Below are 21,525 nucleotides of genomic sequence, written 5' to 3' on the forward strand. Positions count from 1 at the left end.
CCCCAGGGGAAGTGCGGAGGTGGCTGCTCTGTGAGGACTCAGCTCCCCACGTTTCTCTGCTTCCCCGGGAGGAATGTGGGAAAGGCCAGGAGCCCCTTCCCCAGAGCAGGAGCGTTGTCACCGCAGAACCCAGGCTCTTTGAGGGTGCGTCTGGCGGCCTTGGCCTGGCCGCTGTGTGCTTGTGTCTGACTTAGAAGGTGACAAGCGCCCCTTCACCCAGGGGCTAAGGGCAAGTGCACGTCTTCTGCTTTTTCTCCTCCATGGTCCTGGGACAGCTCTGTCTGTCCCAGCCCAGATTCCAGGCCTTTGAGATACCAAATGGGATCAATGATCAGAGAAGTGCAGGACACAGGACAGGAAAGGACAGGGAAGGTGAGTGGAATGAGGCTTCAAGGAGGGCCATGGTGCCCGGTGCAGCCATGCAGACCAAGGGAAACTGAAGAGAACCAGGGAGAGCCGCAGAGATTGGCAGAGCTGTTGTGGCCTGTGGCTAAGATCTCCTTTAATGTTATTCAAGAAGCACCAGCAAGCATAGAATTTATTATTTAATGACTTGATGTTTCAAGATGGCATTTCTTTGAACTTGACACCATAGAGACTCTTTGCATGTATTACCAGCTAATAACTGGGGTACCCACGATAGTAGGACAACAGGACTTCTTCACTGGGCACCTATACTGTGCCGGGAGCTGTGCTGGGGACGGGGGCTGAGAGCAAGTCACCATCCAGCCCTCACAGGGCTGGAGATAAGCACGTTAGCAGACACCCCTAGCTCACTGAGGCAGGGTGCACCAGGCGAGCACCAGGCACTTGGAGACCGCAGGTGGGACATGATTAGAGCAGGAGAGAGTCCCACGTGGAGACCCAGCAGGGCAGAGGCCCGGAGGACTCGCCTGTTCCAGAGTGGGAGAGAAGGTGGCTGGAGAAGAAAGCAAAGGCCACATCTGGACACGGAAGCCCTCCACCCCTGCTCATGCTCACTCCGAGGGCAGAGGTGAGTTTTTAGAAGTTTTTACTTCAATTTCAGTCTGTAAAACAAAATTGGGGCTGTGCCACCTGTAAAGTTTTGCCCAGAGGTATTTATTTATTTATTTATTTATTTATTTATTCATTCATTCATTCATTCATTCATTCCTGAGCTGGGAATCAAACCCAGGGCCTTACACATGCTGGGCAGGTGGTCTGCCCCTGAGCTACACTGCCAGGTTGCCACCTGTAAGGTTTTGTAAATGGCTGATTTTTCAATGAATCATGTAACTCTTCATGTTACCAGTCTTTTGAAACAAAATTTATTTTTTCTTCTCTCTTCTTCTTCTTTGTTTCTTTGTTGTTTTTAGGGCTGAACCCAGGGACACTTAACACAGAATCACATTCCCAGCCATTTTTATTTTTTGAGACAGAGTCTCACTAGGATGCTGAGGCTGGCTTTGAACTTGCAATCCTCCTGCCTCAGCCTCCTGAGTCACTGGGATTAAAGGTGTGCACCACGGTGCCTCACCCTAGTATTGATTTTAAAGGTTAATGAGTCTTTCTTAAATGTTCATAGCCCAATTCGTTTCATACTGTTAGACCTCTATGCTTTTATGAATGCAGTTCCCTATTTCTGGAATATATTTGCTCTATCAGGAAGAGATTCTCCATCTACTTGAACTCCTATTCATTGTTCAAAACCCTGTCAATCATCACCTGTTCTGTGATACCTTCTCCTGACCATCTCATCCAGATAGAATTATGCATTCTTTACGCCACTGGATTTTGTATATACTTTTTTTTCATTGCTTCACAAGTTATTTGTGTGTGTGTGTGTCTGCCTACCACACTAGCTACTTGTCTGAGAGAACCATCTAAGTTAAGTTGTTTCATTATCACAATTCCCTGGCCCAGAAGAGCTTAATAGAGTATATATACATTTTTTTAAACTGAACTGAATATTTCCAAGTCTCAAGTTCTTTTCTCATTGAAAAGAGATGGCAGGACCTGCCCTAGCAGCTTTAAAATATTTTTTAAAAATGAGAATGAAATAACCAGTAAATAAAAATACTCCAACAGAAGGCAGGAGGGACTCCAGGAAGGTCAAGGCCAGCACAGCCCTGCTTGGCCAGAGCCCCCTGCTGCTCGGCTGGATGTAAGGTGACCTTATTTGGTTCATGAAGTGCCCCAGGCTCTCCTAAGCCTTTGGCATGGGCACGGTGTGATTGGGGTCAGCTAGAGACAGTGCCTCGGAGCTGGTGGCGTGGTGCAGACATGCGACCCCGTCACTCCCAGCTGGGCCCCGTTGTTTTTCTCCCCTGCACTTTCCGCTCCCTGACATCATCCAACAAACAGCACCCACTTGCCTGTGCTGCTACCCTGGCCAAGACGCTGGCTGCCACCCAAGTCCAACCTCCTGGCAGTTTCCCTGGGCCCCCTTGAAATGGGACATGGCCGTGGGCCTAGGTTTGTATGCACAGAAAGGAAACAGATGTGCCTCCAGGCCTGGGCTGTAGCATGCCGGGTGCGGCCCCTGCTGGCTCACTCCTGCTTCCTGCTGCCCCCTGGGATGCAGGTGACGACAGTGTCCCGGCTGCTTTGCAGAGCAATGAGGTGGAGGGAACCTGGGTCCTCCACATGACCATGTGGGGATCAGGGCTGCCTAAGCTGGGACACATACCTTGAGTTTCCTCTCAGCAAGGAAATCCACTTCCACGTCCTTTAATTCAATAAACTCTGGGGGTCTCTTTGTTATAGCAGCCAGCCTCACCCTGACTGACATCCATGAATGCTTCAAGCGTTCTCTGTCCTTTTCATTCATTGTAGTGTGTCCTAGGATAATACCTGGCTCCTAGGAGGTGCTCAGACTAATACTGCATTTGCAAATGGAGCCAGAGGCCCATATTGGAATCCCTGACAAGCTGTGTGCACCTCCGTGTCCTCACCTGTCACACGGGGCTAACAACTGGACCTACCTTTTGGATTACCGAGATGAAGGTGCTATGCATAAAGCTCACAGGGCAGAGCCAGCCACATCAGTCATCAATAAGTCTTAGACACTATTATAATTATTTTTTATTACTGCATAAATATTGAGGGTTTTGCAGCCTTTGGGGTCTTCAGTAATGCTGAAATGATTTTTTTAGCAAATTAGAAGAACTTCAGGTTAGAAGGGTTGGAAAGAGATCAATGGAACAGAGAAAGGGGGTTGGGGGACGAGGGAGGAAGGACAGGAAGGGGAGCAACAGGGGAATGAAAATGACCAAAGAACACTGTGTACATGTGTGAAGAGCCCACTGTGAATTTAATCACTACCTACAGCTATAAAACACTAATTTTTTAAAAAGCTATAAATAAATAGAGAGGAGACCAGTAGAGAGGACAAGAAGGATGGGGTGAGGGGGAGGAAAGAGGAAGCGCTGCGGACTTAAGTGAAGCAAATCACCCCCCATGCATGTGTGGTTGCCAGAATGAACCCCAACATTGTGCATGACCACGAGGCACTAATAAAAACATCAGAAAGAGAGAAAGACGTCCAGACTGCGGGGACAGTAACCGCCACAGCTCCTGCCATTGGCTGGTAGAGATAACGGGGCTTCTCCCAGGAGTTGTCTGTTCCATGAACTCAGTGTGATGGCTTTCCGAAACACATGCAAATGTATGCAAATCACATGCAAATCCACACAAAAATAGCCCCCTGTGTGCCTCCGCATTTACTAGAAAGAATTTGGGTGGCTTTATGCTATTCCACCCTCCCTCAGATCAGGTTTTCTTTCTGCTCTCTCAGAAAGACGCACCTGGAAGGGGAGAGGTGTGCCCGTGGGTGTGTGCGGTTCTGTGACCCGGGTGGGGAGGGCAGAGGAGGCTCGTGAGGACACTTAAATATGCTCAGCAATCAGATGTGACAAATCCAAAACCAACTGCCAAACGCCAGCTGGAAGCCCTACCTCTGATCAGCTGCCATCGAATTCTCCCTTCACCCCATGACCGGCAGCGAGACCACGAAGGGAGGCCGTCCAGTGATCTGGAGTACTTGGCCGGAGGTGATCCAATGGCTCAGCAGCATAATTACAGAACCTGGACCCCTTCAGTTCAGTCTTTAAGTACTTGGTCAGTGATCATTTCAGATGGCGGGATCATTTGTTCACATGCGTGGTTACTCACTCACTCACTCATTCCCAGATGTCAAGATAGAGAAGACTCCATCTTTGCTCAGGAGGACTTCTTCCTGCTGTCCTTGCTCTTGAGGACCCCTTCTTCTCACCCTGGTGCTCAGTAATGACCCAGTGGTGGAGACCCACGTGCAGTCTCTAAGCATCACCCCCGCAGGCAGAGGCAGTGGAAGGAGCCTGGGCAAGGAGACACACAGAGGACGAGGGATTCGCTGCACCTGGGCAGGTCAAGGCCATAGGGAAGAACGTATGGTGTCTTCAAGGGTGAGCAGGAGCCTGCCAGGTGGACCAGCAGAAGGAACGCTGTGTTCCAGGCGACAGAAGCATGAAGCCATTCGGCCACGTGCTCCGAGATCTGATTTGGGAAATACGGTCAATGGTGTTGAGATGTACCTTTCCCCAGTTCACCCCACCCCAGCTTGCCGACTCCTGCAGATGCCTGTGACGTTTATTAGCCCACGGCACTTGTTTGGCAGTTGCCATATAGAGCAAGTCCTTGAATTGTTTGTCGCCTGCTCTGCAAGCTTGGCTCTTCAAGGAGGTTGTGAGTCACCTGAGAACGGAGCCTGTCTATGCTATCTTGGTGCCCAGGGACCCAGCCCAGTGCCTTCCTTCGGAATATTAAGCAGGTAAAGGATGTTGTTGCGAGAGGTGTCCACGTGGAGGAAAATGCTCCCACTTTCAGGATGCTACTATTTCCTGAGCACTATCCAGTGTTGTGCCAAATGCAGATTTGTACATTATTGTCTTGTTCGGTCCCCACAATAGTTACCAAGCAGACAAGAGTCCTCATTTGACAGATGGAGCAGCAGAGGCCCAGAGAGCTTGCCTGGCTTGCAGAAGAGGAGCCGTCCAGAAGTGACAGGACGAGGCTCTGAGCGCAGGCCGAGTGGTCGGACCGATGCTCTGAGCTCCTGCTCTACCCACATTTCCTGCTCCTGTTCCCGTGCGCTTGGTTAAACAGCGTGCCCGTGAGTTTACAGACCGACTCGTGCACCCTGACCAGTGAGCAACCCCTGGTTGTTCTTCTCATGGCTCCTTCCTAAGCCAGGGCTCCTGAGCTTGGGGCTCGGCCTATTCCATACCTAGCATGTCACTTATTTTCCAGAAAGGAGAATAAAGGGGACCAGGGGATTGTTCAGGGTAATTCTGGAAGGACACCTTGGAGGAGACCAAGTTTCCTGAAGCCACCTTGGAAGGTGGTGCGAGGGAAGCCAGGAGGGGGTGTGTCTGATGGGAGACAGGGGAGGGGTAAAATCATTCGTGTGTGCTGTCTGCTTTCTGGGGAGTAAGAGGACCTAGACACGGGTTTGGAGGACCTCTCGGCTCCCAGGCAACTGCAGGGACCCAGCTGTAGCACTCTGTGCTCCCTGCATGAACCTCTTGCTTTCCATAGGACTGGAGCCAAGGCCACCTCTGGGGGGATGAAGGCCCTTGTCTCACCAGAAGAGGTAAATGAGGATCTCCAGGCGAGACACCTATCGGAGGCTGCTGCACACCTGGGAGCTAATGGGGAAGCATTATTTGCAGGTGGCAGTGAGTCAATAAAATGAACATTCTTCAGTGTCTTTTAAGTTTGGGGATTGATTCTAGGAACTGGGATCAAGTATTGATCTTGGGGGAAGGTAGGCTGAATAAGCTCAGAACCAGGTCAGCAAGGTCATGTCAGGTGGTGATGTAAAAATACTTTGGAAAAACAAATAAACAAGCAAATAAAGACCCAAGGAAATATAAGAAGTCAGGGAAAGCCAGTCAGAGGGGCTGACATTTGGGCTGAGAAACCCCAAAAGACCAAATGGTGCCAACCATGCAGAAAGGTAGTCCAGAGGGCACAGCAAGGACAAAGATTCTGCAGTGGGGACAAACACAGAGAATCAGAAAGACCAAAGTGGTTGGAGGGTGGTGAACCACAGGGAAAAGGGTCCAAGATGGGTGGGAAAGGCATGTAGGGCCACACCACGAGGGGTTTGGTGGGATTTTATTCCAAATGCTTTGATGTATTAGTGAGCTACTGCTGTGTAACAAATCACCACATCCCTAATTTAGCAATTTAAAACAAAACACTTTTTTTTCTTTTTTTTTTTAGTCTAATAGTCTCTGTGGTCAAGAATCTGGGCAGTCCTTCTCTGGGTCATTTACTTAAGGGTGTTTCACAGGGTGCAGTCCCAGCATTGGCTGGCCTGCAGACATCCCAAGTTCAGCCAGGGAAGACTCCACTTCAAGCTCCCGTGGTTATTGGTAGGATTCAGTTACTTGCAGGCCATTGATCAGACACTACCCTTACTTCTTGCCATGTCAGCCACTCCAACAAGGCAGCGTGCTTCATGAACTGTGCAAGCCGAGGAGGTGACAGAACCTGCTAGCAGGGTTGAAGTCACCATCTTTTGTAACCTTATCACAAAAATGACATCCATCACCTTTGACATAATCTATTGGTTAAAAGCAAGTCACAGGTCCCACCCCCACTCAAGGAACCCCTGGCGGTCAGATCACCAGGAGCATTTTAAAAGTCTGTGTGACACAGGCCATTGGAGGTGTCTGAGAAGGGAGGTGACATGATCTGTCCTATATTTCAATGGGTCACCTCAGCCTCCTTGGGCACTGGGTGTGTGAGGGGGGCTGGGCAAGAGTGGAAGGCAGATGGCCAGTTAGGGGTTCCTGGGAGAGATGACACTGGATTGAAGGGAGGAGGTGACAGTGGAGAGGCAGAGAAGTCAGAAGAAAGAGCTGGGGATGACACCAGGGCCCGCTGAGACGTGCCTCCTGCCTGGGGGACGATGGTGCCTTGGACTCTTGTGTTTCTCCTCGACAGAGAGGGTGGCAGTATCCTCATTCTCCTCCAGCCCTCCTGAGGCCATACATTTGCTGGATGGCTGGCCAGCTCCGGTGGACCAGCCCATGAGCAGAGAACAGATGTCTCCTTGTGCCAGGTCAAGTGACTGACCCCAAATCCTCATTCTCATTAACCTGCACATGCTCGGACCAAAGCCAGTGGGCAAGGGGGAGGGAGGCCACTCACCTGCACCTGTGCTCACAAAGTCCAAGGAACTGGACAGGCTCAAGGGGGTGGGGTATGTATGTACCCACTCCCATGCACGCAGGTGTATGTATGTGTCTGTCTCAGGTGGGCTGCAGTTGGAGTGGGGAATCGTCCAGCGCAGAGAGTCATCAAAACTGACCTGAGAATCTTAGGGCATCACTAACAAGTTCCAGAGTCAAGACTTTTCAATTGACATAAAGTCTTTATCTACTATACCTATCAAGATGAACCATTACTTGTTCACCATTTGTAATATGACTACATGGGACAACCTTACTGCTAAACATCTGATTGACATCTCATTTTATTCTCATAAGAGCCCCGTGAAGTTGACACTCAATTTGTTCCATTTCCTACTTAAGAAAACTGAGGCTTAGAAAGTTAAGTAACTTGCTCAAGGTGATGTATCACAGATTTGACCCTGGACTGTCTGACTCCATTGAAATCCGTGTTCTCAATGGCTGCTATTGTCTCCCTGCCTCTGGTTTAGGTTGGTGGAAGATTAATTTCCTGGTTGCATAGAGGAAATCAGGTGGGTGCCACTTGCTACAGGGACTGGATTAGCTCTGACCAGAGCAAGGGGCAGGTGGTGCCCCCTGGTGGTAGTGGTAAGGAAGGACCAGTGGGTGGTAGCTTCAGTTTGCCCTTTTAGTGAGACACAGCTGTGTACCAGGGAGCACAGAGCGGGTTCCATAGAGTCCAGCTGCCCCAGGCAAAGGGCTAGAGTGTGTCTCCTTTCCCAGGGCCCTGGGGATGTCCTCGTGCCTCCTGCCCAGGCAGCCAGGCACTGATCAGAAGTGATTCACACCAGTAACCCAAATGACATCACCAAACGCCACATTCTTATTCAAACCCAGGCTTTGCACCTCAATTCTGACTCCTGCACATAGCACACTGGCATCACCTCAGTTACAACTCAGGGCCTCTGACTTTGGCTAATTTAGAAGTCATTGCTGGACTGTGTTTGCTACCAGGGTCCAGGTTTGTGGGGCAGGGGTATGTGCAGTGGCTGGAATTTCCTGGGGACCACCATGCCAAGGTGCCACCCCATGGGGAATCAGATAGGGTGGGGAGTAAGGCAAGATAGGAGGTGCCCTGAAGCTCAAGGAGCATGGCAGGGCCACAAGGGTTCTGGGGAGGGGCTTGGGAAGGTATGAAACCAGATTTTTAAAACATTAGGACAGCTAGGTGTCAGAGCCTGGGTTAGAACAAACTCTGGTTTGTTGCCTCTGAGCACAAAACAGAAGCAGAGCTAGCAAGGGGAGTCTCTGAGAGGTTCCATTGGCTTCTCCTGCAGTGTCTGTCCTCCAGTCCTAAGAGCCCCCTGCCCCCACCTGGGGAGGGTGCAGGGTGAGTGGGTGCGTGGCGCAGGTGGGGACTCTCAGTGCCTGTGTTCTATTTCAAGCTCCTAACACTGACTCATAGTGTGACCTTGCTGAGGTCATGGCTCTGTGTTTCTTGGGAGGGGGGCCGCAGGGGGATCAGAGGTGACAAAGTTTGCCTTTTCCCCAGGGATGGGAGTCCTAGACTATGGGGGACCTCCTGCTTCCCATGAGCCCCAGCTATGTCTGGTCCTACTGATAAAATTTAAAAAAAAATGTAGATTTGGATCCAAGGGATGGGGGGGGGGCACTCAAAGCCAAAAGCAAGTCGTCCCTGCCATTGTAGGAGGCATGGCCACTCTTAGATGATGTTTCTCCCATGTTATACGAAGCACAGTCCCATACAAATAAGTCCCCGCATGGGGAATTAACATCACTGCAAGGGGAGAAGGGAAGCCTTTTCTCCCTCGCTTCAAGAGGAGGGACTTAAAGCAGTGGGTGGAATTGCAGACTCCTTTCATTATCAGGAGCCCCCTTTTACTATTTTGCTACCCCTCGACACCCCCCACCACCACCTGCTAGGCCCTCATTGACAAAATGCTCTGCATTTATTAGGTAGAAATTCGTGGTTTTCATTCATCAAACTCACTCATGAGTGACAGTTAAAGTTTCTGCCCAGCACAGAAGAACTAGTGCTATCTCGGAACTCGCTGCCAAGAATGACAGTGTCGACGCTGAATGACCTCTTCCTAGGTAAAAGACCAATGTTTCACCAGACTTCCTGAAATTTCGAAGAGGTCATCTCCAACAGACCCAGGCTAGGAAGCCCCCAGAAAGACTCTGGCTTGTGGTGGGGTCAGGATCAGACCTGAAGCTCAAAGGAGCATGGCGGGGCTCATAGGCTAGTCCTTCAGCCAAGCAGCCCACTTGGCAGGGAGGCCTGTGTGCACCCTGAGACCCAGGTGCATAGGAGCATCAGTGCAAGATGGCAGCACAACCAAATGCAGGCATCATGAAGCAATGGTGCTTAGGGCTCAGACCAGGAATGGGGCCCCTCAGTACTGGGCAGAGCATTCTGAACCAAGCCTGAGGTTGGAAAAGTACAATAGATCATTTGAAGGTGCTTCTGCAAGAAGAGTGGGGGTGAGGAGGGGCTCTTCTGCTACCCATTTGCACTGTGTGTGACTCTTGAAAACGGAATCACTGAATCTCACACCTGCTCAGGAGCATTCAGACCAGTCTTTCCAACGCTCCTTTTCAAGAGAGTGAGACCAGAGATAGAAGCAGAACCCTCCCAGCTGGGGTCCATAAAGGCATGCTGGGACCCTGGAAGAGTGGGAACATAGGGGACACCAGAGGTCCAGCTTGATAGCCTGGGTATAAGCAGGGGAAGAGCTTATGGACTCTGAGCACCTCAAAGCTCCCAGGGTGCCTCCTCCTCCTCTGGACTCCTGCAAACATTCTTCTCTTGGAGCCCTTGGCTCCATCCCAGAGGCTCAATTGTTTGATCCCAGGGCTCAGAGGCGTCAACAGCCTGTACCTTTGGAAAAAGACTGGGGGCTTAGCTTTGTGGTTTCAGAATCTCAGGCTCCACCAACCCCTAGCAGGGCCAGGGGCCTGGGCAGGGGCTCTGGGAGCCTGTTGCCCCCACAGCTGTTCCCTGCGCTATTTTGGTCCCCGGGGAGCTTGTCAATTCCAGGGTATTTGGACCGAAATAGCTGATAGCAGGACCATCCCCTGATGGCTCTGTGTGGACCTCCCTACGGGAAAGTTTGTAAAGTGGGTGTGGGGTAGCCAAGAGGGAACTCTCTGACAATGTCTGAGGTCCTCTCAGCCTTTGGACAGCCCTGGTCACCCACCTACCCGTCAAAGCTTGGGGTTGGTGGCAGAGGGAGGGAATAAAAATTTCTGAACACGGTTTCTTGGCTCCCTAGTCCTCCCACAGCCAGCTACATACATAGCATCCTTTCCCATTTCACAGAAGGGGCTAACCGGGTTCAAAGAGGTGGGTTCACTGGTCCCAGGCCACACAGTCTTGGACCTTGGGCCACCATGCCTCTTGTTAGACCCTCAGCGGATCCGTGCCGGCTGGATGCCAGTTCTATCACGAAGCTCAGGCCAGTATGGAAAGTGCTGACTGGTCCTGGCTGCCCTTGGGGCCACCGCGGGGGCCCTGGCAACCCAGGCTTCGCTCACTTCGCCTCACCGAGATGGGTCAACTGGAGGTGGGAGGAGGGAAGCCCTGTCACCCGGCAGCCCCTGGCGCGGCCCAGATAGCCTGTGGGGATTGTCCCGGGCGCAAAGCGAGAGTGTACCAGGTCACGCTCCCTTTGGCGAGCGGGCTGGCGAGCAGAGAGCGCGCTTTGGCACCAGGCGGGCACTGGGGTGCGGGGCGCATGCCCCAGACACGCCCTATGGAAGCCGCTCTCGGGCTCAGTAACTGAACTTAGGCGTCGAGTGCCGCTGGCCAAGTCTTACTTCCCGGCCCGAGTTGGGGCCGCGCTGGCGACAGCCGCGAGGCTACCCTGCAGCTCCCACCTCCCCCNACACGGTGGACTGCCGCGATCGCGGGCTGCCCAGCGTGCCCGACCCCTTTCCCCTGGACGTGCGCAAGCTGCTGGTGGCCGGCAACCGCATCCAGCAGATCCCCGAGGACTTCTTCATCTTCTACGGCGACCTGGTCTACCTGGACTTCAGGAACAACTCGCTGCGCTCGCTGGAGGAGGGCACGTTCAGCGGCTCCGCCAAGCTCGCGTTCCTGGACCTCAGCTACAACAACCTGACCCAGCTGGGCGCCGGCGCCTTCCGCTCGGCCGGGAGGCTGGTCAAGCTGAGCCTGGCCAACAACAACCTGGCCGGCGTGCACGAGGCCGCCTTCGAGACCCTGGAGTCGCTGCAGGTGCTGGAGCTCAACGACAACAACCTTCGCCGCCTCAACGTGGCGGTTCTGGACGCGCTGCCGGCGCTGCGCACCCTGCGCCTGGACGGGAACCCCTGGCTCTGCGACTGTGACTTTGCCCATCTCTTTTCCTGGATCCAGGAGAACGCGTCCAAGTTGCCCAAAGGTGAGCTGGGCAGGCTGGGCGGGCGGGAGCGGGAGCAGGAGGAGGCCACCGCAGCCGGGATTCCTGCCCGCCCGGGGGCTGAGCCCGGAAGAGGAGTCTGGGGGCTCATCAGCAAGGGACGAGGGCGAGTGGGTCTGGAGAGAGGAACTTTCCCTGATCTCTACTGGGAAAGGGGAGAGGCACACACAGGAGGGGGCTGGAGCTTCTTGACCCAGGTGCTTGTTTTTCTTTTCTTCATCAACTCACTTTCCCAAGTTTGGGACCCGCCAATTCTCCTGCCAGGTCTGTGCCCCTCTTGGTCAGATCAACTCACCAAGCCCAGGACGGCTGGGTTCCAGTTGTTTGTGGGTCCTTCCTAAGTGGAAAGCTCTCCCTCTGTGGGAAACAGCACATTCCCAGCACCTTGGAGAAGAGCCACCAGTTCTAAAGGCTGCTCAGCCTCCTTGGAGCCTAAGCGGGTGTCTCTGCTTCCCAGCTCCAATTTGCTGCTCTGTCTAAAAGGGGAGCGGAGTATTCCTGGGGAGGAACACAGGCAGCGTCAGCCAGTCATGCAGTAATGATTTATGGGTTTGTGGTTTTTTCAGCCCAGATGTGAAAAAGCCGAACAAAAATGTCAGAGCTTGTTGGATCCCCTGCTCTCCTGGTGACCCTTCCAGGGCCGACCTGTATGTACCTACCCACTTGGATGTACATACCAGGAATACAGGGTGCCCAGAGTTTAGGGGGTTTGGGAAGGTCGGGGGAGGGACACTAGGGCAGTGCTGAGGAGGGACGCCAGCATCCACCGGGGCAGACGTCCTCTCGCTGGATGGATTCCAGCTTGTGAGCATCATGCCCACAGTGACCTCTGAGCCAGATCTCGCCTCTCACCTTGCCTCCAAGGCTTTAGAGGACTGGGGACCAGCATCGTAAGGCACATGTTTTAAAAGGCGATATAGGTGCAGACTTGGCTGCAGTATACCTTTTATTCCATTTACTGAGAACTCAGAGATGCTGCTCACCTGGATGCAAAGTTCCTGGGTTCACCTGTTCGTTCTGCACTGCCATTGGCACACCTGGGTATTGGGGTGGCCATTCCCCAGTAGGCCCCCCAGCTGACATTTCACTCTGGGCTGGCTCTACCACGTACACGGATCCTGAAAAGATCTGCTCTGTGAGGTACAGAGTCCCCAGCTTTAAACTTGTCCTGTGCTCCTGCCTCGCTCCCCTGATCCACCAGAAGGCTGTGCTGGTGACAGGAGTGGGCTGTGGGGCTCGCTGGGATGGGGGCACACCGTGGTGCTGGTTGCCCTGGCCCTTCCGTTTGGTGGGCTGACCTCGCCTGCCCCATTGCTGGTCTCACTCTTCCAGAGCAGGGCGAGTGCTGGGGCAGAGGTGTCAGGGTCAGTTCTGCTGAGGGCGGCCGGGTCCTTGAACAGTCCACTTACTCTTTCTGTGCATCAGTCTCCTCATCTCTAGAGCCTCCTCATCTCTAGAGATCTCCACAGAGCCTTGGATTTGAGTCTGAAGTCATGGGTTCGAGTCCTGGCTTAAAACCTGGGCTAGTCGTGGTAGTCCCTAGCTTGTTTGGGTCTCACCTTGCTTATGGGTGACGCTGTGTGGTCCATCTGGCCGAGTGGCTGGCAGCATCCAAACCAGGTAGTGTGGGAGAAGGTGGCGTGATGGGAATGGGAACAGGCCCTCCCCCAGCGTCTGTCATTCAGGGCATAAAACAGACACCAGGGGCTACATGGGCTGGGGAGAAGGAAGGAGAGGCTCTGGACAGGGCAGGCTGGGGGAGGACTGGTCTCATTCAATCAGGACGGATAGAGGCCGTGTGAGGGCACCTCCAGGACACAGCGGCAAGAGTGGCTGTGGGTCCTCCTGCCCTCATTGTGTAGCCAGAGCAGTGTCCTGACCCTGAAAACCAGAGGCCAGGTGGGTGGTGGAGGAACTGGCACAGGCCTTAAAGGGAGAGACCCGAGTTCAGGTCTGGACTCAGAGGTATAATCCTGGGTGAGGATATAATCCCCGACCTCTCTCAGCCTCAGTTGTCCTCCCTCTTAATTCAGAATGTAGTGACGACATTCTCCTCCTGCCTGCTGTGAGGTCTGAACAGACCAGCTGGGCAAGGGCTCAGCAGTGCCCAGCACCCAGTGGTGGCCCTGAGGGGGCCCCCATCACCCCTTCCTTCCTGCAGGTACACTGCTTCTTAAACACTTTTAAAACATTTGTATCAACTCATGATAGTTGTGTGTATCTGTGGGTACCCCGTGATCACGTAACACACAAGGCATAGTGGTCCTATCAGGATGATTAGCCTTTCCATCTTGAGCACTTATCATTTCTTTGTTCTGGGAAACTTTGAATTCCTCTCTGCTAGTTCTTTATGAAATATTTAGTAGGAGCTGGGGAGGTAGCTCAGTGGTAGAGTGCTCCCCTAGCATGTGTAAGGCCCTGGGTTCGATCCTCAGCACCACATAAACATAAATAAACAAAATAAAGGTATTAAAAAAAGTGAATTACTTAATAAAATATACAGTAGGTGGTTGCAAACTCTGGCCACCCCCTGTGCTGTGGAACGCTAGAACTTACCTTTGGACAACTGCATGATGGTGCCCTCTATCCCCGCAGCCCCTGCCCAGCCTGCACTTTTCCCAGAGGCCAAGGTCGAGGGTGGGATCCCTGCCTCTGGCACTGATCTGTACACCATTCTTCTTACTAGACGCATGGCCTTTTTGTGCTCTCAGGCCACAAAAAAATTCTCATCTGTGAAATGGGGATGATAGGGTCGCTCTTCCCGGGGCTATTGGGAAGGTTGGGAGGATGTTATTTACCTATGAAGTGCTTGCAACAGCAGCTGGTGCCGCCCGTGCTGTCTGCTGTAACTGGGAGGCCCAGAAAAGTGGTGTGTGTGACTTACCTAAGATCTCACAGAGCCGGGGGATGCACAGACTCTTCCCCCCCAATGTCCTCCTGGCTCCCAGCCCTGCCATGCTGACCACCCACTTTCAGCCAAAGAAAATCGGCCTTCACAGGGGACAAGCTTCAGGCCTTTCTATGCTCTGCATCTTCCAGGGGAGGGATTTCAAAGAAAGAGCAAAGAGGATCCTGTCCTCTCGCCTCCCCTGCACCCTCCTCCCCCAGAGAAGCAGGAGGGAGCCGGCGCTTTCTCCCTGTGACCTTGACTAGCTCTGACAGTTGCAAAAATGTGTTCTTCTGACAGGTAAGCCTCCCCTTGGGGCCACAGCACCGAGGGGGAGCATTTGGCCACAGAGCAAACCGGGGAGGAAGGGAAGGGCTTGGCAAGACCCTCTGGTCCCCTCTGCCCAGGCTGCGGGCAGGGCAGAGTCAGAGTCCGAGGTGTGGGAAGGAACTGCCCTCCTGGAGGGAAGAGGCTCAGCGAGGCCGGTGTGCCCAAGTGCCAGTTAGCAAACCCCAACACAGCCTCGAAACAAAAACCCAGGACGCCCGATGGATGTTGAATTCCAGATAAACAACAAGCGATATTTTAATATAAACGTATCCCGTGCAAAATTTGGGGCAGACGGATACAAAAAAATTATCTGTTGTTTTTCTGGAACTCGACATTAAAGGGAGCGTCCTTCACTTTACCGAGCAGCTCTGCCACCCGGCCCTCTGGGTGTCCGTCACGTGGCAGGGTACAAATGCTGCCTCTGTGACCACAGCAGCCCTCCCTGGCAGGTTCCTTCGTCCACAGTTCACCCAATAAGGGGAAGTGGCCTCACAAGGCCCCGTGGTCAGGGGCTGAGATGGGCTTGGACTCCAGGGTGTCCAGCCCCGGGCCTGGCCTTTCTCACAGATGTGGGAAGGGAGAGCGCGACCACCCCCAGCGCGTTCGCTCCCCTGTCCTCAGCTCCCCAGAGTGACAGTGGGCTGCCTCCTCTTTCCAGCCCCAGCTCTATGCCTGGTCTGATGGTTCTCCCGTGAGGTAGCGGGGTCCCAAGCCGTTTGGGGACAGTGGTCCCCAAGGGGACAGTGATGATCTCTCTTTAAGCAGAAAGGGCTCCAGACCTGGAGGCAGGAGTCCTTGGAAATCACTCGGGTGACCTGCCAGGGGACAGAGGGAAGGGTGGGGAGTTCTGGAGGAGACCAGGAGGCAGCAGGGATGACAGTCTCGTCACCGGTGTGGTGCTCTTTGAGGCTGTCCCTTCACGGCAGCCCAGCAAGTGGGAAGGCGGCAAAGACACAAAGAACTGGCGCTCCAGGGTGGTTCTCGGAGTGTCCACCTGGGTGAGAACCCCCTGAGCGCTTGGTTAAAATGCAGATTCCGGGGCCGAGGCTGGAGACCTGCAAGTGAACATGCCCCCACCGCCCGCGTTTCCTACACACACACAAGCCTGAGACCTGCTCTCGCAGTGGGAAGGGCTAGTTGCTGGGTCTCTGGCTCTGCACTTCACTAGCTGTGTGACTTTGTGTAAGTTGCCAGCTGTCTCTGAGCCTCAGATTTTTCTTTTGCAATCAAATGAGTAATAGGAGGATTGGGAGGTGCCTTCCAAATCGAACACTATGTGGTTTGAAAGGGATATTATCCTGGTCCACTGGGGAGTTGGGGCCTGGGAAGGCCAGGGACCCTCTGAAGACCCCTCTGCTGGAATTCGGAAGGCTGTGGTCTCTTGTTGTGGGGAAGCAGGCGTAGCTTCTAGACCAGCTGGGACTCAGAGCTGACTGTCCAGACATGGAGGGACTTTCCCTACGCTGTCCCCAGCCTTGGTCCTGGAGCCACAGGGGGAAAAGGCCCCTAGGCTTGAGAAGTGGTAGCTGGTGGGCGTGGGGCTCCATGTGCTTTGGCTTTGAAAGTGGGTGAAGTAGGGGACATGCCCACTCCAGGCCTGAGAGAGGGGGACTGGATTCACCCAGGTGCCCTTCCCAGCCCTTGGTGGCTGGTGGGTCACAGCCTACAGCACCAGGGAAGAGATGTGAAGGGTCTTTCACCCTGTGACCTTGACACATGGAGGTGCAGTGCAGGCTTGGGAGGGGGACCTGGGCAGAACTAACAGGGCCACACGTCATGCTCTGTCTCTGTTGGCCCTGACCAGTGGGACAGCTTCCCCACAAAGATCCGCCCTCAGCATCAGGTCATTCAGGGGCTGGGGCCACACTAGACACTCCCTCTGGGCAGTCATTTCAGGCAGGACACACCTAGAGTTACAAAGTCACTAGCCCCACCTGTTTACCTGGCTTGACTTGCGGCTGGCTGGGGGACCCACCCCCATCTCCTAGCACCTGCTTCCCAGGGCCAGAGCTGTCACATGGGTGGGGATTTCTTGTCACTGACAAAAGGAACTGTTTCTCAGCCAAGGAGACAAAGCCTGCCCTCTCCTGAAGGTCACACTGGTACTTTCTCCTTAGTGACCCCCAAGGCACTCTATTTCTTCTTCTAAGAAATAAAAGCAATTTTCGCTTCCAGATTATAAAAATAACTGGCTCCTGTAATCAAACTGGGGAATTGTAAGGAAATATCATGAAGAAAATAAAAACAAAAAATGAAAACTCAGAATCCCATCACTAATCAAGTTCTACAGTTTTCTTCTTATGCTCATAGGTATTTTAAAGCCAATTGATATTAGACTGCACATGTTCATACTTTTTTCTCTTATTGAGTTGAAATGAAAGAACTCTCGTTATAGTTCTTTGGATTTATTTCTTTGTTTGTTTATATATTTTTGGTGCTGGGGATTGAACCAGGTCCCCATGCACACTAGGCAAGCACTCTACCGCTGGGCTACATCCACAGCTCTGAAATTCAACCCCAAGAGCCCAGAGGCGAGGTTGTTTCACAGTGACACTAAACCTGCCTGCTGTGGTTAGCCAGGCAGGTTGTTCCCATGTATTTTTGTATGTAAACAGCGCAGAGCTGGGGGTCCTTATGCATGTAACTAACTTTCAGCTGTTTCTTTGGATGGAAACAGAGGGTGATGGTTCAGGCCTTTTTAAAGCTGTAGATACATTTTTGCTTGGAGAGACCATTAGCAGAGAGTCTAGGTCTCAGGAGGCTGGTCCTTAGCAGTCCTTTTGAGGAATGTTTACATTGGACACTGAAGTTCAGAGGGCAGAGTGAGTGCACCTGTCATCACAGCTACTGAGAGACTAAGGCAGGAGAATCGCAAGTTCAAGGCCAATCTGGGCAACTTAGTAAGACTCTCTCAAAGTACAATTTTAGTGTTGCTTAATGGTGGGGCATTTGCCTAGCAACGCATGAGGTCCTGGGTTCAAATGCTAGCTCTGGAAAAAGAAGTTCCAGTGCTCAGAGTTCCCAGGCCCAGGACAGGAGGAGCAAGGAGCTCAGAAAAGGCCGAAGAAGGACCCCCGGGAGAACTCCTTGGAAAACACTAGAGGAAGAGACCCTCACCTCCCCCAGCTCTCTCGAGCTGTCTGCGTCCATGCACGCGGCTCCTGGAACACAAGTGTCTGCAGCAGGTGCAGCGACTTACAGTAAGTGGAGCCCAGAACTGAGGTCTGGAGCCCAAATGGCTTGACCTGTTATTGTTCTAAATGTTCCCCCAGGGGCTGGGGCTGGGGCTGGGGCTGGGGCTCAGTGGTAGGGCACTTGCCTAGCATGTGTGAGGCACTGGGTTCGATTCTAAGCACCGTATGTAAATAAATAAATAAAACAAAGGTCCATCAGCAACAACAAAGTAATTTTTTAAAAAAGTTCCCCCATTGGATAACAGCACAAAGACATCTCCTGGTCACTTTAACCTGCATTACTGTTTGGCCCCGTGGACACTGCATATGTTTTTTTATTTTATTTTATTATTATTATTTGGTACCAGGGACTGAACCCAGAAGTGCTTTACCACTGAGGCACATGCTCAGCCCTTTTTATGTTTTATTTCGAGACAGGGTCTCACCCAGTTGCTTAGGGTCTCGCTGAGTTGCTGAGGCTGGCCTTGAACTTTTGATCCTCCTGCCTCAGCCTCCTGAGTTGCTGGGGTGACAGGTGTGCGCCACGGCGCCCGGCAACGCTGTGTGTGTGTTTATATCCCTAAGGAATCGTGTTCCCGCGCAGGGTTGGTTGAGGTCTCAGTTGCTCTTGCCAGTGGCCTCTCCCCTGCCTGTCACCTGTTTGTACATGTCCTGTGTGTCACAGGCTGCCGCGTTTTCAAATTGTCTCCGAGAGGTGAGTCACCGGAGTGTCACCTTTCTTGCCTCTATTGGTGTCCAGGGGTTGGCATCAGCTTCTACGGGCACTGTGTCTGAGTTCCGGTGGAAAGCCACCTGCAGACACGACCTGAGGTGACCCCGGTGAGCCTGCCCGGTGCCCTCTGGAGAGGGCCTTTGAGTCCCGCTACTCTGCTCCCAAACCCCGGATGGTTCTAAAAAGGTTGCCTCTGTCATGTCACTCCGTCACTTAACTCCAAGGGACATCTTGTTGTTGAACAGCATGGGACGGTGGATGGACAGCCCCAGGGACACCCCGTGGGGGATTTTGCCAGTGGACTCAGATCCCAGAGGGTCTAGGCCTTCCAGCCACGTGGCCGTCTGGTCACTGCTGTCCCCCCGTCTTGTGGTCTCCAGAGTGTTCTGGGAGATGAGGCGGCTGACGTGTCTTTTCAGCCTTCAGGTGGGCAGTGGCCGTCAGGATGCGTGGGGACTCCATACTGTGCAGGCCGGGGGTAGTGAAGGTTCCATGCATCAAACTGTGTCCTGGACGCAACCAGCAAGAGAACGCAGCCTCCTGTGCTGCCCTCGGCCCTGGAGCTGCTGACTGCTGCGCCCCCGGGTTCCTGCTCCCCTCCCCTCCCCTCCCTTGGCTCGCGCTCTTCTGATCCTCTTACCTCCCCCTCTCTGGGCTCCAGGCTGGGCCAGGAGTCCGTCCCGTGTGATCCTGAGTCCTGTTCTGCCTCTAGGTCCTCTGCTTGACCGGCAGGCCGTGTCTGGCTCTCTTTGTGTTTTAGAACAAACGCACTCCTCCTCCCTCCTGGCCACCAGAGCCCTCCTCTGTCCCTGGAGCAAGCCAAGCCCCAGCCTCTGGGCTCCTTCCCCCTCTGCCTGGTGACATGCAGCTCCAGGTTGTCCCATCACCAGGTCTGCAGCTGGCTTCACCGCCCCCCCCCCCCAGAGGCCATCCCTCACCACCCGCCATCCCTCTGTCACCTGTCCTTGGTGCATTCATCATGACGCTGAGGTTGGCATGATCTATGGAAAGGGAGGCTCCTAGAGACGAGCAGCTTGTGAGCCCGGCCTGGGTAGACGGTGGACGGTGGGATGAGGAGAGGTGGCTGCACGGTCCTGGGGGCCTTCCTGGCACAGGCTGGCACAATTCTGGCCAGCAGAGCATGTCCAGGCCTCCTTCAGCAAGGGCAGGGGCTGGGGAAGCAGCTCCCCTGGCTTCTTTCGTGGGTCTGTGACCCTGGTCACATCCTGTGGCCTCCCTGAGCCTCGGGCCTCCACAGTGAAGGACAGACGGGCCAGTTGCTTCTGCCCCGCTGCCAGCAGTTTGCTGGCCAATGAAGGAACGCTGGGGGTGGCAGCTGGGGATGTGTGGTCCTGTCTGTAGCAGTGGCCGAGGCTGGAGGGGGCACGGGACACCCAGGGCATGGATCAATAGCCGGTGAGCCCCGCCGAGTCAGACACCTTTGCTTCTCAAACAGAAACGGGAACCAACCTCAGGGGTGCGAGCAGACGGAAGGACGTTTGTAGGCTGCAGACGTGCCACCAGGAACCTTGGTCCTGAACAGCAGTGCCCAGGGAGTCCTGGGACTGAGGCTGGGGTCCTCCCTCTGCTGTCCAGTCTTATGGTCTTCTCTCCATCCACGGATGGGCTTTCTCTGCTTTCCTGTCCCCTTGGCAAAAACTGTACCTTCCGTCGCTGCCACCCCGCTCCACTCACGTGGGGAGCTGAGGCCAGACGAGGCTGTTCTCCTGGGACCTGTGGGAGGCTCTGTCTGGCCCCCTCCTGGAGCCGTCCCTCTCCTGGCCCATCCTACTTGGGGAATGGATGGGGTGACATTGTCCATGATGGTCCCCAGGAGCTTTTCAGTCACTGGGGTATGGGATGGGGTGTAGGGAGTGGTGCTGAGAAGGGAGTCTGAGCAGGCCACTCCCCAGGTGTCCGGGCCACAGCTGGGCTTCCAGTGAATGGACAGATAAGTTCTCCGACACTCCTGGGCCCAGTGTCCCTTTAGTCAGATGCAGGATCATGATTTTGAGCCCTTTGAATCTGATTGGTCCCTCAGAACTGCCTCTTAGTCTAAGAGGCTCCTAGCTCTCTCAGCGTCCAGACTCCCTGCCCTTGACCTTTGTCCCATGACCAGCGCGGAGCAGGGAGAGGTGCAATGCCGGGGAGCTCCTCTGCGGGCAGCTCAGAGCTGCTGGGTGGTGTGGTGTACAGCAGGTGACACTCCTCCCCGTGGGCACCCAGACATTGGGATTTAAAAGGCACTTATGCCCAAATCCCATGGCATTTGTAGGTCTGTACGCAGCCCTGGTCTCCTGACCTCCAGGGCACGAGTCTGCGTAGAATTGCGGACATGGCTGCGGGACGTCTGGGAAGAAGGTTGAGGCCCCTTTGAGTCACAGCTTGTGAGTAGGCACCTGAGCTCCGTGGCTGGTAGGAGGCAGCAGCTACTCTTTGCATTTGGAGAGTAAACATTTTAGGTCTTTCTGAAAATTGGTGTTTAGTTGTCAAAAATAGGGGCTTGGAAGAGTGTGGTCCCCGTCTCCAGCTGTCTGAGGGGCGGTCACTGAGCACAGGAGACTTGTGAGTGGCCTCAGAAGACTCACCTGTGGTTGGAACTGCAGGCTGTCAGGACTCTGTCATGGGGCTGCTAAGGGAGGTGACCGCCACTGGAGGCGCTCCTGCAGGGACCTGGTGACCTCCGTTCAGAGTAGCTACAGAGTGCCTATGGGGGAGGTTCCCCAGGAGGCTCCAGTCCTGGTTCTGACCTTCTGGGGTCCCGTGGTTCTATCCTGGTTCTGCTGGCTGAAGGGGCGGGGCCTGCAGAGGCTGG

The 21,525-nt window shown here is 53.8% G+C and overlaps 1 protein-coding gene and 1 long non-coding RNA gene across 2 annotated transcripts in view; one reads left to right on the top strand and one right to left on the bottom strand.

Moving 5' to 3' along the window:
- The first annotated feature begins 10,714 nt into the window (after positions 1–10,714).
- The window catches only part of Lrrc38 (leucine rich repeat containing 38), a 37,494-nt gene continuing 26,683 nt past the window's right edge, over positions 10,715–21,525 (top strand). Inside the window, exons 1-2 of the mRNA XM_048782722.1 lie at positions 10,715–10,784; positions 10,955–11,569. Of these exons, the coding sequence (XP_048638679.1) occupies positions 10,715–10,784; positions 10,955–11,569 (685 nt within the window). The remainder of the gene's footprint in view (positions 10,785–10,954; positions 11,570–21,525) is intronic.
- Positions 19,331–21,525, bottom strand: part of LOC125620514 — a 21,199-nt gene continuing 19,004 nt past the window's right edge. Inside the window, exons 2-3 of the long non-coding RNA XR_007352256.1 lie at positions 20,371–20,375; positions 19,331–19,343 (exon numbers count right to left, since the gene is read on the bottom strand). This is a non-coding gene — a long non-coding RNA (uncharacterized LOC125620514). The remainder of the gene's footprint in view (positions 19,344–20,370; positions 20,376–21,525) is intronic.

Source organism: Marmota marmota, unplaced genomic scaffold (genome assembly GCF_001458135.2).
Source record: "Marmota marmota marmota unplaced genomic scaffold, marMar, whole genome shotgun sequence".
Taxonomy (NCBI): Eukaryota; Metazoa; Chordata; class Mammalia; order Rodentia; family Sciuridae; genus Marmota; species Marmota marmota.